The sequence below is a fragment of the Myxocyprinus asiaticus genome, chromosome 35, assembly GCF_019703515.2.
Source record: "Myxocyprinus asiaticus isolate MX2 ecotype Aquarium Trade chromosome 35, UBuf_Myxa_2, whole genome shotgun sequence".
NCBI lineage: Eukaryota > Metazoa > Chordata > Actinopteri > Cypriniformes > Catostomidae > Myxocyprinus > Myxocyprinus asiaticus.
The window spans coordinates 40,917,122-40,932,017 of record NC_059378.1 but is presented as its reverse complement, the minus strand read 5'-3'; the positions used below and the strand labels follow the sequence as shown (position 1 = coordinate 40,932,017).

The window sequence follows — 14,896 nt, the reverse complement described above, 5'->3', positions numbered from 1 at the left end:
AAAAATTATTCATTTGATGATGCATTTGTTCCAGTTATGAACTTAAATGATTCATTCTAAAAATGTGTAAATCTTTTGTTTTAGGGGTAGGTTAGGACACCAGTATCTAGAGAGCAGGGTGGCTGATATAATGCTGATGTAATACAATTTAATGATGGCAAATGCAATGCACAAATAATTACATTTACTATAATATACTATAAAGAGGACCAAATATCCCCATTAGGAAAGAAAACAAAAAGCGGCTAAATAAACATACTAATGTGTTGATGAAAATGTAAAAGTGCATAAAGATTTATATGAGGGTTAGCTTAGGGGACGGAGATAGAAAATATCATTAGCTCAGTCAACAACAGAAAACAGTCTCTTTGGAGACATTTGAGGGTGTTGTTCAGTTGGGGAAATGATTCATAAAAACATTTTTTTCCCAAGTGTTTTTAAAATCTATCGCAAATAAAGTGCTTAATTATTAATAAACATTTTCACACACATTGATTATTTGTTAAAAATGTGTTTTTGACAATTTTTTTAAGTATATAAGATTTATCATTTATCATGTCTCAGAACATACTAAATTGGGGGAACATTGGGGGCTTGTCCGGGATATAAATCAGGGACTCTTAAACTAAATTAAATATGATTAATATATAGTTTTCAATAATAATATTAAAAAAAAAACTGTATTCGGATGTAGCTCGTATTGTACCAGCTTCACTCTGTCAGAAATTTTGAGTTAATCTGTAGTCATTATAATTAGCTTTATGTAAGAAAACAAACAGGTTTATGGAATGTTATGCTTTGGTCATTAACTACATAGCTAGAAGTGTATGTTTCTTTATTTTCTTAATGGTTTCAGTAGTATTCTAGTGTATGTGTGAAGGGTGTCCACAGTGAAGAATTGTGGGAAAGAGGTGTTGACATTAATGCATGATGAATTGTATGTGTGAGTGTGTGTGTGTGTGTGTGTGTGTGTGTGTGTGTGTGTGCATAAATAATTCATGACAATTGATCGCTGGTCTGGCAGATTTTGGTGGCGGTTCTCTCTCATGGGGGGAATTATACGTTTGTGTGGGGCTTCCTGAGCGCCTGAAGAGAAAACCGTGTCCTTTTGAAGCATCATGCATGTACAGCACCGCAGATAGACTGTCTTCATGAAATTCTGTGTTTATTCCGGTCTCATGTAGATGTAGTGTTTGATAGCGGTGGCACCGATGCAACCAAGTTCTACAGATGAGCACCTGATTTGGTAGTACCGGTGGGGGTCGGGGGTTGAGGGCTATAAAATTAATAAATGAAAGACAGAAACTGTTTTTATTGTATCACAAAATTAAGCTTAATCACCAATAATATTGCATATTTTGTCCCACTGAAATGTACATTCAGATATAGATGTAAATTTACTGGTTTTAACCACAGTAACATCTGTAAAAGCTAAAAAGTTATAACCTAATTTATACTGCTAAATTATTCTGACAGTGAGAACGAGTTGGGACTCTTTCATCAGACTTTCTGAAGGCAAACAGTTATATTTTACTACAATAGAAGAGCATTAAGAGAGAACAGACTTTACACAGAAGGAAAACTCACTTTGTCCATAATTCACCAGCGCCAGACTTTAAAGCCCTTAATTCTGTTTTGTACTTGCTTTATGGAAAAACGGTTACCATAATTCATAGTTTTAACACTGGTATTTCTAATAAGACCATGGTAGCCAAGGGTAAAACAAAGCACATGTCTTTACAACCATGGTTAGATGTACACTGATGAGCCAAAACATTATGACCACTCACACGTGAATCGAATAACATTGATCATCTCCCAACAAGGCCAGATGTCAAGGTCTGGGTAGATTAGATGGTAAGCGAATAATCAGTTCTCGAATTCAGCGTGCAAGAGAAATGGGCAGGAGTAAAGACCTGAGCGACTTTGACAAGGCCAATTTATTATGGCCAGACGACTGGGTCAGAGCATCTCTGAAATGGCAAGTCTTGTGGGGTGCTCCCGTTCAGTAGTGGTGAGTACCTACTGAGAGTGGTCCGAGGAGGGACAAACCACAAACCGGCGACAGGGTGTTGGGCTCCCAAGGCTAATCAATGCATGAGGACAACAAAGGCTATCCCGTCTGGTCCGAACTGACAGAAGGTCTGCTGTTGAACAAGTCACAGAAAATTTTAACGATGGTTACGGGAGGAATGTGTCACAACACATAGTGCATCACACCCTGCTGTGTATGGGGCTGCGTAGTTGCAGACCGGTCAGAGTGCCCATGTTGACCCCTGTCCACCGTCGAAAGTGCCTACAATGGGCATGTGAGCTTCAAAACTTGACCTTGGAGCAGTGGAAGAAGGTCGCCTGGTCCGATGAGTCCCGTTTTCTTTTACATCACGTGGACGGCCGTGTACGTATGTGCCGTTTACCTAGGGAAGTGATGGCACCAGGATGCACTGTGGAAAGATGACAAGCTGGTGGAGGGAGTGTGATGCTCTAGGCAATGTTCTGCTGGGAAACCCATTCATGTGGACGCCAATTTGACACGTGTCACCTACCTAAACATCGTTGCAGGCCATGTACACCCCTTCATGGCAACGATATTCCCTGATGGCAGTGGCCTCTTTCAGCAGGATAATGCGCCCTGCCACACTGCACACATTGTTTGGGAATGTTTAAGGAACATGATGAAGAGTTCAAGGTGTTGCCCTGGCCTCCAAATTCCCCAGATATTAATCCGATTGAGCAACTATGGGATGTGCTGGACCAACAAGTCCGATCCACGGCGGCTCCACCTCACAACTTACAGGACTTGAAGGATCTGCTGCAAATGTCTTGGTGCCAGAAACCACAGGACACCTTCAGGGGTCTTGTAGAGTCCATGCCTCAGCGGGTCGGTGCTGTTTTGATGGCATGCGGAAGACCAACAGCATATTAGGCAGGTGGTCATAATATTTTGGCTCATCAGTGTAAGATGATTTGTATAAAACAAAGTATGGCATTTTTGTGATGAAAAACAGTTTCCTAAATACATTTAAGAACTATCAATACAAAATATAAAAATGTAGCCATAATTGTAACGAAAATGATTTATATTTCCTCACTCTACAAATATAAAACAGTATATTTAATAGAACTATATTAATAATATGAAAATATCTCATGTGAATATACTGTATTATAGTTAGTACAGATAGTGTTACTATTGTAAATTCATAGGAAATAGTGAATTTGTGGATTAAAAAGTACTCTAATTTAGCCTATATCTGTGCATTCATTTAGCTTTTAGTCTGTGAGTAAAACAACATGCCTGTTGTATTCTTTTTATTTATTAACATTAGTGACTGTCTATCTGTGGATATTTCTGATATTTGCAACCCTCTTTGCTCTGCACTATTTATCCCGTTTACTAACTGTATGGTTTTTTTCTACGAGTGTGATGAAACTCACCGAAACATTGAGATTTCTATAGGGGTTCGCAACAGAAAATTCAGTGCCGAATTTAAATGTGTTTTGTGACTTTTGTTGCTTCTCAGTTGTTTTCAAAGTGCTGTTTATAATGATCTGCGCTACGCACCTGCTTTTTGCTCGCGCTGCTCTGTCCACCGAGTCAGGCTAATAATCAATGGGGGTAGCGGATAGCGATGTTTCGTTCTGAATATGCAACAGAAAACGACAGCGCTTAAAGAAAAAATTCACCCAACAATGAAAATTCTCTCATCATTTACTCAGATGTTTATGACTTACTTTCTTCTCTGAACTCAAATGAAGATTTTTAGAAGAATATCTCAGCTCTGTAGGTCCATACAATGCAAGTGAATGGTGACCAGAAATTTGAAGCTCCAAAAAGCACATAGAAAAGTATTCCATACAACTCCAGTGGTTAAATCTATATCTTCAGAAGCGATATGATTGATATGATATGATATGACTCTTTTTTAATATAAATTCTTGTCCCTGCCCAACAAAAACAAAAAGCAAAGAAGTAGAATGTGAAAGTGGAGATTGATAGACCACTTCAGCTGTGGTGCACACAGAAAAGACAAATACATTTCCTCTTGTTTCTCAGATAAGAACATCGACGATGATGATTCTGTGGAAGGAGGCCGTTCCTCGTCGTCTTCTAAAGGAGCATCGACGGTGCGGCGAACGGGATCCATGCGGCTGCCGAGCTCCGCCTCCAGCACGAAGAGTTCAGGTGAAGAACGTGTCAGTGATGTGTGAATGTGTGTACGAGATGTGGCAAAACCTGCTAGAGTTTCTTGTTGATTTTTCTGTGAGCAGGTAAAGAAAGTGCAAGTGCTGGTGCCCTTGATGAAGAAGACTTCATTCGTGCCTTTGAAGATGTGCCTGCCGTACAGGTGAGTTGCACTTTACCTGGGATTACACCAAACTTCCTTCATTTTAAACAAAGGTAAAAAGTCACAGGCAGGTCATTTCTGTAACAGCAGTACCTTTTGAACTGGAACAAGGCAAGTATCGCAGTTCCAGCAAGACAGCAGTAAATGTGGCCAGTTCAAAAATCTTTAAAAATACTCACTGTTTCAAAAGTATAGCCACAAGACGTTAGACGTGTTAACATAGTTTAATTTGATCAAGTTCATTACTAAACTTTTCTGTGTAAAGTTATATCCAACATTACAAATTTGTTGTCATGAAGACATAACGCCAGTAAACACTGTAATCCTGGTAACTTTTACACAATGTCTGCTCAAGGATACCCAAAAGGGAGGTGACGAAACGTCCTTATTTACATTGAGCTGATCAGGTATTTTGCCTGACTTTTGTCTTAAATCATAAGAACATAAACTCATGATGCCATCAACAAAAATGGGCAATGCCCAGGAAACAGTCAGTTAGGGCAATGCCCAGGAAACATCAATACTCTCGGATACTATCACCATCTACGTATGTGTTGTTTGGAGCGTCAATCGGGACGTTCTGTACTGGTCTGAAAGGATTTATATTCGATGGCTGTTCCATTAGATATCTGGAGAGCTGCCAGTTTCTGATACGTTCAGGTTTCCATTGAACCCACAATGCATTTTGATGACACTGTTGTCTCCCTCCCTCACAGATCTACTCCGGTCGAGAGCTCGAGGAGTCCATGAATAAAATCGGAGAAATTCTCTCCAGTGACAAACACGACTGGGAGCAGAGAGTGGCAGCAGTGAGTTACATCACAATTGTTATGGAATACAACTGCTTATTACATGGCACTCTGAAATATTTGATTTTGATTGGTCAATCGGGGCATGTTTTTGTATATTGAGTGCTTAACTGAATAATTGACTGTTATCTCACTCAAGAGATTTTTTTCTACATAGCTGTGCTAGTTTCATGTCTCTCGTATCACTCCGTAATCTCCATCTTCTAACGTAATATATAATCATTTCAGCTCAAATCAATATTTTATGTCTGTTGAATTATTTATTTGGTAAGTAGCAGTGAGATAATGTACAGTCAGCCGGTCATTATTGCAAAGTAAACCTGAAAGGGTGACACAAGACATGACCGTTGACCCTTGTGCAGTAGTTCATTGATTGGTTTGTTTTTAGTTAAAGAAAGTGCGCTCTCTGCTGTTGGCGGGCGCGGCAGACTACGACGGCTTCTCACAGCATTTGCGGCAACTCGAGGGGCCTTTCAAATTGTCGGCCAAAGATCTGCGCTCGCAGGTTGTGCGAGAGGCCTGTATCACACTGGGGTGAGTGAACGGTGTGTCTGTGTATTTATTAAGACATAACGGAGGTGGTTTTTTGGTGGTTGCTTCAACTTTAGTCACTTTCATGTCCCAGGGGTTAATATGTATTCAAACATAAATATTTCAAATTTGTTTTTATTTATTTTTTTTTATATGAAGGTCACATTAAATATAAATTGGAAACATTTTACCAGGCCTTCATCATTTATTTTTGGTACTTTTCAAATGTCTTTTATGTATCGATTTGACAGTTTTAGCCTTGTCTCAGACCCAGTCTTTCAATATTAAACTATGAAAATAAATAATAAAAATGCTAATTATTACATTTTTAAAATTATGAGCATCTGAACAAGGAGTGTAAACAGAAACCATTGCAATATTTATTGTGGGGAAATTATTTCACAGTAAACCCCAATGTTGTCATTACTGGAAAAATCAAGTTAAACATGTCTTGAAATGTCAAGTTTTGGGCTAATAACTCAAATATGTATGTTCCTTAAACGTATTGTTCTTAAAAATCAATAGATTTTAAGTGTTAATTACTCTAACTATTGTATACAAAATTGAGGCTATGGTGAATACCCATAATGCTTTGCACTAGAATGATTTAATTATGTTTCTTTGGTCATATGGGGGCATTTAGTTGTTTTTAAAGGGATAGTTCACCCAAAAATGAAAATTCTTTCATCATTTACTAACCCTTATGCCATCCCAGATGTGTATGACTTTCTTTCTTCCGCTGAACACAAATGAAGAATATATCAGCTCTGTAGGTCCATGCAATGCAGGTGAATGGGTGCCAATATGGGTGAATACCCATAATGCTTTGCACTAGAATGATTTAATTATGTTTCTTTGGTCATATGGGGGCATTTAGTTGTTTTTAAAGGGATAGTTCACCCAAAAATGAAAATTATTTCATCATTTACTAACCCTTATGCCATCCCAGATGTGTATGACTTTCTTTCTTCCGCTGAACACAAATGAAGAATATATCAGCTCTGTAGGTCCATGCAATGCAGGTGAATGGGTGCCAATATTTTTTTCCTTTAAATCACATAAAAGTAATCCATATGACTCCAGTGGTTAAATAAATGTCTTCAGAAGCGATCTGATAGGTGTGGTTGAGAAACAGATCAATATTTTAATCAATTTTTGCTATACATTCTCCTCCCTGCTCAGTCGATCTCCACATTAACTTTCACTTTCTTCTTCATGTGTTTTTGGTGATTCACATTCTTCATGCGTATGCCCCCTACTGGGCAGGGAGAAGAAATTGTAGCAAAAATGGACTTAAGTATTGATCTGTTTCTTACTCACACCTATCATATCACTTCTGAAGATAAAGATTTAACCAAAGATTTGCTTTTTGGAGCGTCAACATTTTGTCACCCATTCACTTGCATTGTACTGACCTGCAGAGCTGAAATATTCTTCTAAAAATCTTCATTTGTGTTCTGCAGAAGAAAGAAAGTCATACACATTTGGGATGGCATGAGGGTGAGTAAATAATGAGAGAATTTTCATTTTTGGGTGAACTATCCCTTTAAGAATTCATAGAGATTTTAGCTCTTTTGTAGTATTATTTATGTTGTTTTGTTGTGTGATGTCACCATTAGGGCCATGATTACTTTAATCAATGAGTGAAAGTGTCCAATAACAGGACGGTTACTGAGATTAAGTGAGTAGTATTCGGTTGGTCAAGTGATTCAAAAATGGCAGCCCCCAGGGGGGCGTCCCTGCCCCATGTAGAATAAAACAGCTTTTATAAGGTTACTGATATGACTGGAGTCTTCATTTTAAAGTGAGTGCTCATAATTTCCTACATATATTGCAAAATTACAATCTATGTATTTAGGAGTTAAACTTTTAATGAGTGAAGAAAATTACTGAATGCACCTTTAAATAGTTAAGTTCATTCTAAATGATCACCAAATTAAGTGAACTTAATTACACAAGTCCTAGAGACGCCATTACTCAATTCAGTTAAGGGGATGATTATGAGATTACTTAATCAACTAAGTAAAGTCAATTTATTAGGGTTTTCAAAAGTTAGTGTATTTGTTTTTATTTTTATTTATTTATTTTTTTTATCCCCTTTTCTCCCAATTTGGAATGCCCAATTCCCACTACTTAGTAGGTCCTCGTGGTGGCGCGGTTACTCATCTCAATCCGGGTGGCGGAGGACAACTCTCAGTTGCCTCCGCTTCTGAGACCGTCAATCTGCGCATCTTATCACGTGACTCGTTGTGCATGACACCGTGGAGACTCACAGCATGTGGAGGCTCATGCTACTCACCGCGATCCACACACAACTTACCACATGCCCCATTGAGAGCGAGAACCACTAATCATAACCACGAGGAGGTTACCCCATGTGACTGTACCCTCCCTAGCAACCGGGCCAATTTGGTTGCTTAGGAGACCTGGCTGGAGTCACTCAGCACGCCCTGGATTCGAACTCGCGACTCCAGGGGTGGTAGTCAGCGTCAATACTCGCTGAGCCACCCAGACCCCCAGTTAGTGTACTTGTTAACCAAGTGGACAAAAGAGCATGCAGTATGAGACATAACAAAGAATATCACTTTTTACTGCCCGTCATTTCCAATCAAGCTGTAATTTTGCCAAATTACTCAACAAGTGTGAAAATATTATTTAATTGTGTTTATTTAGGATACATAAAATATTCTCTATGAAATTAGCCTTCAAAAGAAAAAGGACTCTGACTTTTTTTTTTTTTAAATGTTAAAAATATAATTTCCTTCAGCGTCATTTCCAGCACAGAATTCTATTAAACACAATACAGAATTTGAGATATGCTGAAATGACACTGTTGGGAATTTTCATGACTTGAATGACATAAATCTCCTGTGATGCATGAACATACACTGTTGGACATTGTTAGTAGACAAATGAAATAAACTAGTGAGAGTGTGAAGAATGTTTTAACGAGACTTTACGTTCTACAATTTCACTATGTTACAAGTGCGCGAAAATGCTGAAACTTGTGTATATTCTGATACGTGAGGAAATATTGTATTGCTGTTCAAATGGTATAGCTGAATCTTGGTTCTACCATTCCACAGTATTCACAGGAATATACAGGTGCATTACATACAGACTGTAGAGTGGTGCTGTTGACGGACTGTAGTTTAATGAAAAGATCAATTACTTTAAGTGGTTTTATTTCAAATATTGGATGGATTCCAACTCGGCTTTCAGACTTTAATATGTGCGTCACATCATGATCGAGCAGAGAATGTGAAGCACTTAGTGTGCATGAAAACACACAGACACACACACTATCTTCATTATACTGTTGGGCACTGTTTCAAAACATAGCAAGCTGCCTTGCTGTCTGTTGTTTCTAAGGCGGCATTATAACTAAGAAGGAACCTCATTTGTGACTGATTTGAAACACTACTGTATCTATAAGCAGTAACTTTGCACGTCACACAAATAACACAGGAGACTCGACTCACAATTGATTACAATAAAGTTTGCCGTTAATATGTTAATAAGTTAATGAGGCCAAAACAATGCATAGCACACACAAATATTAGGTGATAGTCAGTTTTTATCAGAGTTAGAATGAACAGTCGTTTTATTGATGCTTTTTGATATTGAACGTATTTTATATTTTTATCCATTTATAATTAACTAAGGCTGTTAATTTAACGCATTAATTTAGTGCGATTAATTCCAGTGTATACAAAATTAGTACAATTAATAACCCAGCATTTATGGCTAGAGACGCTGAAAAATAGTCAATTGCGATGCAGCCAATATAAACACGACACAATATTATATTTATAATTTTTTGTTATTATTATATTTTGAATTTTAGGGCCTTTTCAGCACATATTGATCTGTGTGCTTAACCCCTTAAACTCTGGTGGATTTTGGGCTGCCGCCCGCAATTTTTCACACTCAAATTTAAAAGCTCACCATTCACACAGATCCTTCCCTTTGCGATGATATATAACATTTTAGGTCTGGATGGTATATTTTGTTCTGGACATCTAAGATATAACATTGGATTATTTAGCCAAGCAAGCTCACAGACAAGCAAAAAATTGGCTCATTGTTTTAGAAAATTCCCTAAGGTAAAAGCAGATATAAAGTTTTTAGCTAATTGGGGTTTACAGCAGCAGTTATCAGAGCATAAAAGAGATGTTTGTATTTGATGACTTACAGTAATCATTTTTAATTTTGTTAATTGCACAGTCACATTCCTGAGAATGAGAGCTTTCAATTGATATATGACTTGTCCATTTAAGTGCTATATGAAGGACTTGTATTTTTTAAAATATAAATATTTCTACCCCATTACCTCTAGGGGGCGCTAATTTTAAATGCAAATGTTTTGAAGCCTTATTTTGTTATTTTATGTAACATAAATGCAGAAAAGTTCAGATTCTAAGCTTTCAAATGATACCTCATATGCCTGACTTCTATATACGGAGACTTTAACGTTTTAAGCGTAAACTTTATTCGTAATATAGCGCCCCACTTCCATAGAGTTTATTAATTCAGTTAAAGAATTGGCATATTATGTAATTAATTCGATTAAAAATTGTAATCGATTTACCACCCTATAATTAACATTTATCTCGCTTTGTCCGCCATTTTGGATGGAGTTTGTCGCAATGCATTCTGGGATTGGTTTCTCTGTGAAGGATACGTGCCTTAATTTACCATTGATACTTTAAAATGCTGTCTATGGAGGAAGCTCACTTGGTTTTGCAACAGAGCGTTCTGTTTTTAATATCTGACGTGTCTCTTCCAGGCATCTGTCATCTGTGTTGGGGAATAAGTTTGATCATGGAGCCGAGAATATCATGCCAACATTACTAAACCTAGTACCAAACAGCACGAAAGTGATGGCCACATCTGGAGTAGCAGCGATCCGTCTTATTATACGAGTATGTTCAAACACACACACCTCATATTACCCATTTGTGATGTACATTGTACTGTGTGATTTGTAGACAAGCATTGTGTTGAATTTGGAATGGCAAGCATGATCAATACCATTGATTTGAACGTTATTTACATCTCTGTCTTTTGGACAGTCATGGAAAGCTTATTGGAATTGTGGGTTTGACAGACATAGTTCTCTATTCCTGATGTTTAAACCCCCCCCCCACCACCACCACCAGTTTTACCCCAACAGAAGTCGTTCTATGACTTATTAAAAAGCTTTTTCAGAGCTTCATGCTATACTTCATTTTAAACTGCATTTTGTAATTGTTGTATAATCATTTTGATGACCTCATTTTAATTGAGAAGCTGTAAGCTTTTTAAAAAATTCTATATTTTTCAAATCAACGTTTCACTCAAATAATTATGCTGAAAAATAGTTTGTAAATGGGAAAAATTTATGAAAGTAGATAAATAAAACAGCAGCACTTTCACTAGTGGACTCTTGGACTCCAATATACATTAAACCTAAAATCATGATTTGGAACAAATAAGTGCTTGTCCGTGTAATTTGCCAACTATAAAGTGTGTCTTGATATTATGTGTACAGTATATTAGTGTGGTCACAGCATTGTGTTTTGCGTTTGTCTCTATTAAAGCACACACACTACTCACGACTGATCCCAATCATGACCAGCAACTGCACGTCTAAATCTGTGGCCGTCAGACGGTGAGGAAAACACACATCTGAATTAACACGATCCTCTCCGATCTCAGCGATTATCATTTTATCAGTAATATGTTCTGTGTCTTGCAGCCGCTGTTTTGAGTTTTTAGATTTGTTGCTTCAAGAGTTGCAGACGAATTCTTTAGAAAGGTAAGAATCTTGCTTGTTTAACCCTTATGTTTTGTTCTGGTTATTTGCACCCTGACAACTTTTTTTTTGGATTAGAATAAAAGTAATTGACTTTGTTCACATATGGTATCTGAAAACACCAAAAAAAAAAAAAAAAAAAAAAAAAATGGACCATTTTTCTTGAAATGTTTTTGGTTTTATTTCACTTTGTGACACTTGTTGTGTTCCTGGTCAAAAATGACCGGCCATTGAAAATTAATGAATTAAATTACAAAATACAGAAATATTAAGTGTTCAGGAGCATCCCGATCCTTTAGATGAGCACATATGTGGATGTGTGTTTGCACACACATAGTCCTCGGACATGTGCACACACACAACACATACACTTACGCACGCACGCACGCACACACACACACACACACAACACACATTAAATCGAAAACAGGATTTTTTCCTTTTGAAATAAAAGAGTTTGATGTGACATACTGTAACTTTCAGCTATCTCAAAGATCCCTGCCCAGCCCAGATGGTAAATGTTTATTCTAAAATGATTTTCCAGATCATATATTTTTTAAGGTAAGAGTCATTAGAAGTCGTTAATGTGAGCGTCAGACTACCATTCTTACAATTTTTCAAATTCTATACATTTTTTTACATTTTGCCAGTTTTTATTGATAGACAGAGTCAGATAGAAACAGGAAATGAAGGAGTGAGAGAGACAGGACTGGAATAGTAACATGATGGGGGCCAGACTCGAACCCTGTTCTTCCACAATGCCACCGCTCCGACTCTTTCTTACAGTTTGACTAAAACCATTATAAGTTACTGGCCAAGCCCATTTTTTTCTCTCAGTTGGCTCTGACTTGGAGTACAAACTTGTGTATCAATGTAATATTTCCTCTTTGGGAATTCAGAGGCGTTTATCGATAAAAAATAAAACAAATGTTTAACATTGTTGGATGATTCCAAACTTTCTGTACAAAGTAATCATGTGACTTAATTACTTTTGTTATTATGCAATAACATAACACATTACTTTTTAAAGTAGCATTTCCTAATTCTGCAAATTATGAAATAGAACGTCACTGCTTCACCAGACCCGTAGTATTGGCTATATCAAGATAATATCAAATGTGCTAATTATTGGGGAAATGAAAACAAATATGACAGATAAAAATAGAGCAAAAATGTGTTCATCAAATTGACCAATATATCTTATTTGCAATGCAAACTCTGAGTGTATTTAGTTACTAAATTCAACTTAAAGTCTCAGAGGTCACTCCAGGGTTCCCACACAACCTGGAAAACCTGGAATTTTGCAATGCAGTTTTCCAGTATTGGAAAAGTCATGGAAAACAATAAAAATACCTTATTGTCCTGGAAAATATTTTAATATAATAAAACTGTAGCAACTGTGTCACTAACACATTTTGTTACATTACCAAAACATGGTAATGGTCAGGACTCGAAAGAAGTGTCAAATACCTCGAGATGTGAATTCATTTTCAATAACTGAACAATTGGAGTTTGCTTATACTGCATTTACCACATAGGCCCAATGATTTATGCGATGCGGAAAACACTGATGGAATCACAGAATCCTGTCATAAAAATAGCATTAGCTACAAAACGCGGAATGTCACGGAATGGAAAAATTGTATTTTGGACGAAAATAATGTTTTGAATGCACAATTAATCAAATAAAAATTTTGATATATCCTTGTGTGAAGCAAAAGGCTGCCATTCAATAAAACAAATAAATAAATCTGCAGGTGCTGCATGTTTCAAAATGAATGTGTGAATCCGGCCGCTCGTACACTAAAAACACTGCATCATGATCATCAACCATATGGCCAATTGGGCACGAGCCCAGGGGGCACCACGTCCAGGGGCTCCACATGACGACATTTGTAAAATTGTCTAAGGTCTGTTTTTAATTTAATGGTTATTAAAGTTGTTCAGTATCATAAATTAGGCGTAAATTATTATCCAGAGGTCTGGACCATTACCAAAACAGTGGCGGTGGTACATGGTATATGTTCGATTTGTTTGTCATTTATTCTTACTGGAAGAGGATTTTATAAATGCTTTTATAGATACAGCTGAAGCGGATTTACATTCACAGGCATGAATGATCTTGAAATTATCAAGTTTTATTCAAAATAACTATCCAGCGTAAAGGGGGGGTTTGGGGGGCACTACATAAATACATGCCCAGGGGCACTTAGGAGTCTTTTTTTTTTTTCAATTTGGAATGCCCAATTGGTGGCGTAGTGACTTGCCTCAATCCGGGTGGCGGAGGACGAATCTCAGTTGTCTCTGCATCTGAAGCTGTCTGCGCATCTTATCACATGGCTTGTTGAGCGTGTTACCGTGGAGACCTAGCGCATGTGGAGGCTTCACGCTATTCTACGTGGCATCCACGCACAACTCACCACGTGCCCCACCGAGAGCGAGAACCACATTATAGCGACCACGAGGAGGTTACCCCATGTGAGTCTACCCTCCCTAGCAACCAGGCCAATTTGGTTGCTTAGGAGACCTGACTGGATTCACTCAGCACGCCCTGGATTTGAACTTGCGACTCCAGGGGTGATAGTCAGTGTCAATACTCGCTGAGCTACCCAGGCCCCCCTTGCACTTAGGAGTCTTGATCCGGCCATGTCCGGAGGTGAGAAACTACCATCAAAAAACACACAGAAATGCCAAAATAAATGCTTGATTTAAATGGAAGTGTGAAATGGGGGAAAAAAGACAAAAAAAATATATACACTAGCGGCCAAAAGTTTGGAATAATGTACAGATTTTGCTGTTTCGGAAGGAAATTGGTACTTTAATTCACCAAAGTGGCATTCAGCTGATCATAAAGTATAGTCAGGACATTACTGATGTAAAAAACAGCACCATCACTATTTGATCAAATCTAGACAGCAGCCATCACTCCAACACCTTATCCTTGAGTAATCATGATAAATTGATCATTTGGTACTAGAAAATCACTTGCCATTATATCAAACACAGTTGAAAGCTGTTTGGTTCATTAAATGAAGCTGAACATTGTCTTTGTGTTTGTTTTTGAGTTGCCACAGTATGCAATAGACTGGCATGTCTTAAGGTCAATATTAGGTCAAAAATGACAAAAAAAGAAACAGCTTTCTCTAGAAACTCTTCAGTCAATCATTGTTTTGAGGAATGAAGGCTATACAATGCTTTGAAAGATTTCATACAAAGGTGTACACTACAGTCTTCAAAGACAAAGGACAACTGGCTCTAACAAGGACAGAAAGAGATGTGGAAGACCAGATGTACAACTAAACAAGAGGATAAGTACATCAGAGTCTCTAGTTTGAGAAATAGACGCCTCACATGTCCTCAGCTGACAGCTTCATTTCAAATTGTAATAGTAATTTTTCACATTATTAATG

The 14,896-nt window shown here is 37.6% G+C and overlaps 1 protein-coding gene across 1 annotated transcript in view; it reads left to right on the top strand.

Annotated features, from left to right (window-relative positions):
* LOC127426524 (CLIP-associating protein 1-like) overlaps positions 1-14,896 on the top strand; it is a 110,599-nt gene that overhangs the window by 31,364 nt on the left and 64,339 nt on the right. Inside the window, exons 9-15 of the mRNA XM_051673390.1 lie at positions 4,058-4,186; positions 4,273-4,349; positions 5,066-5,158; positions 5,547-5,692; positions 10,479-10,614; positions 11,272-11,342; positions 11,430-11,489. Of these exons, the coding sequence (XP_051529350.1) occupies positions 4,058-4,186; positions 4,273-4,349; positions 5,066-5,158; positions 5,547-5,692; positions 10,479-10,614; positions 11,272-11,342; positions 11,430-11,489 (712 nt within the window). The remainder of the gene's footprint in view (positions 1-4,057; positions 4,187-4,272; positions 4,350-5,065; positions 5,159-5,546; positions 5,693-10,478; positions 10,615-11,271; positions 11,343-11,429; positions 11,490-14,896) is intronic.